This window comes from Penaeus monodon, chromosome 25 (genome assembly GCF_015228065.2).
Source record: "Penaeus monodon isolate SGIC_2016 chromosome 25, NSTDA_Pmon_1, whole genome shotgun sequence".
NCBI classification, from domain to species: domain Eukaryota; kingdom Metazoa; phylum Arthropoda; class Malacostraca; order Decapoda; family Penaeidae; genus Penaeus; species Penaeus monodon.
In genome coordinates this window covers 3,210,055-3,212,361 of record NC_051410.1, presented here as the reverse complement: position 1 = coordinate 3,212,361, position 2,307 = coordinate 3,210,055, and the positions used below count along the sequence as shown (strand labels likewise).

General features: G+C 46.3%; 1 protein-coding gene across 1 annotated transcript; it reads right to left on the bottom strand.

The window, feature by feature from the left end:
* Positions 1–1,152: 1,152 nt before the first annotated feature.
* LOC119589428 (early nodulin-20-like) lies at positions 1,153–2,307 on the bottom strand (the record flags this gene model as incomplete). Its single annotated transcript, XM_037938037.1, is given in 3 exon segments — positions 1,153–1,720; positions 1,872–1,993; positions 2,190–2,307. Coding segments are annotated over 3 exon segments (640 nt in total), but the record flags the coding sequence as incomplete, so codon positions are not given.

Here is a 2,307-nt window from a genome sequence, read left to right as displayed (position 1 = left end):
TTATCCAATCTCTTTATCCAACTCGACCTTTAATCCTAACTCCCCGTATCACGCCAGCCGAAGAGAAAGACGAACAGAAACAGAGAGGACGAATGATGGGGGAAGCGATCAGCTGATCCCGGTGTCAGGGGTCGGTGCTTCCCGTCAGCCTCCCTCCTCCCCCCTTTCCTGATCAATAGTAAGGAGCTGCTCGGTTCACCTCCTGCTGGTGGCTCATTTTCAGGAACTTCGGCAGGTTATCTTGTTTCTTATTGCGAGGACTGACTAGCGGGGAGGGTGTTGGTTTAGAAGGTCTGTGGTCTTAATGGACCGGTAGAATTGCTTTTTTGCGAGTAGGTTGCATGTATTTAGGCTTATATATGTGAGTGGGATCAACGCGCCTATGAAATGGAGTCTGCCATCCTCGGAATACGTATTTATATAAGGTAGTAATTTTCATAAACACCTTTACCTACATTTTAACTCTTTGGTGGTTACAGGTGTGGTTGATTAATAATCGAAACTTAATAATTTTTCCTGGTTGGTATTGATTTTCTTTCCATCCTTGCGATTTTTTGCATTAATTCATATTCAGTTAAATTGTATAGTATCCCAGGTATTTCATTATTTCCAATTAACTTAAAACACTTGACTGTAAAGTAAACTGTCTAAAATATTTTCCCAGATAATATTGTTCGTAGGGATTTTACATTACATTTGATCAGCACTTTACTTTTGCCTGAAGGTGATTTGACCCGGTAAGTTATAAAGCATGACTTACACTCGATTTGGACCAAAAGTGAAATAGCCATGTTTCTCTTCTCTTAATTACACTTTTATTGAGGTTTCTTCGGTAATTATGCCATAATATTCTACAGCAAAACAATATTTTTCACCACTGTGAGCAGCAAAGTTTTCTTACTGAATTGATACATAGAAATTTCAATGTAGGACATATTAGGAAACCATTTTCTTTTTGTTATTCGTTGATAATCAAGCGAACATCTTTGTCAGTAAATAGCATGATGTTTACGCCATTTCAGATAAGACAAGCTTGTCTTATAATGACAATGTATAGTTTTAAAAAAAGTACTAAGCTTGGTAATATATTTTTATAAAAACTTCGCCTCTCGTGGGCCTAATTAATTCGTATCAAGGAAAATAACTATCATCTGATGCTACAAAAGCATTTTATCAAATAGTTCCACATACAAATATAGTGATTATTTCCTCCTCAACTCGACTAAAGAGAAGACACTTATGAAAGTAAAGGTAAATGCTGATATGAACCTGTTTGAAAAATAATCATGTAAATGCGTCTGTCTGTTTTGGGCTCGAGATTCAGTTGTAGAAATCGTCGTCGCTCGGTTCGTCTATAGTGATGCTCGGGTGCTGCTGCAGGAGGATGGAGGACACGTGGTGGTCGCTGTCGGCCTCTCCGGACTCCCCCGCGGACTCCGACTTACTCCTGCTCCCTTGGCCGTCCTCGCTACTTCTCTCCGTCTCCTCCTCTGCGCTCTCCTCGCCGGACTTCTCCTTGTCTTCGCTTCCCTCCGTGTCCTCCTCGAAGTCGTCCTCGTCGGCGGCGGAGCTCGAGTCTTCGCCGGGAGAGGGGAGCGAGGCGCTGATGCTGGGGCGTCGGCTGAGCCTCGGCAGCGGGGACAGCCTCGTGGTCTCCCTGCCGCGGCGACAGCTGGCCGACGACCTGCTGGACGGCGAGGGGGACGGACTCCGACGCGCCCTGAGGGTCGTAGAGAAGGAAGGGCTTGAGTACGTGGCATTTACTCCTTTACGGCGTCCATGCATTGCGGAAATACAGAAGATACGAAAAGAGAAGATTGAAGAAGTAACCAGAGAGTATTATCATTTCATTTAAGTCGAGTCGTACATACCGAGGACTTGAAATAGGAAGTTTGATGATTGGCACACGAGGGCTGCGTCGGAGGGCGGGGCTCCGGGCCGCAGGCGGAGGACCGACGCGAGGCACACGGCAGCGCCCTGCAGGTGCCCGGTGCTGCGGGTGGGACGTTCCTTGAGTTTCTTGTGGAAGTTATTGGGTTCCTAAATAGCTCTTTTGTTCTGAATGTTCTGAAGGACAATAATCACCTGCTGAAATCTTGAAATCGCCTGAAACAAAGATCTATTCACTTAAAGAGAGAGAGGAAAAAAATAGGGATTTGTTCCCCTTCGGCCGGGGGGTTTCGGCTCACCTGCACCACCTCGCCGGGCGGAGGAGGCTTGAAGTACTTGTTGACCTCAGCCGTGACCTGCTCCAGGAAGGACTTGCCGGGACCCCAGCCTCCGTCGGCCTCGTCGCTGCTCCTGGAG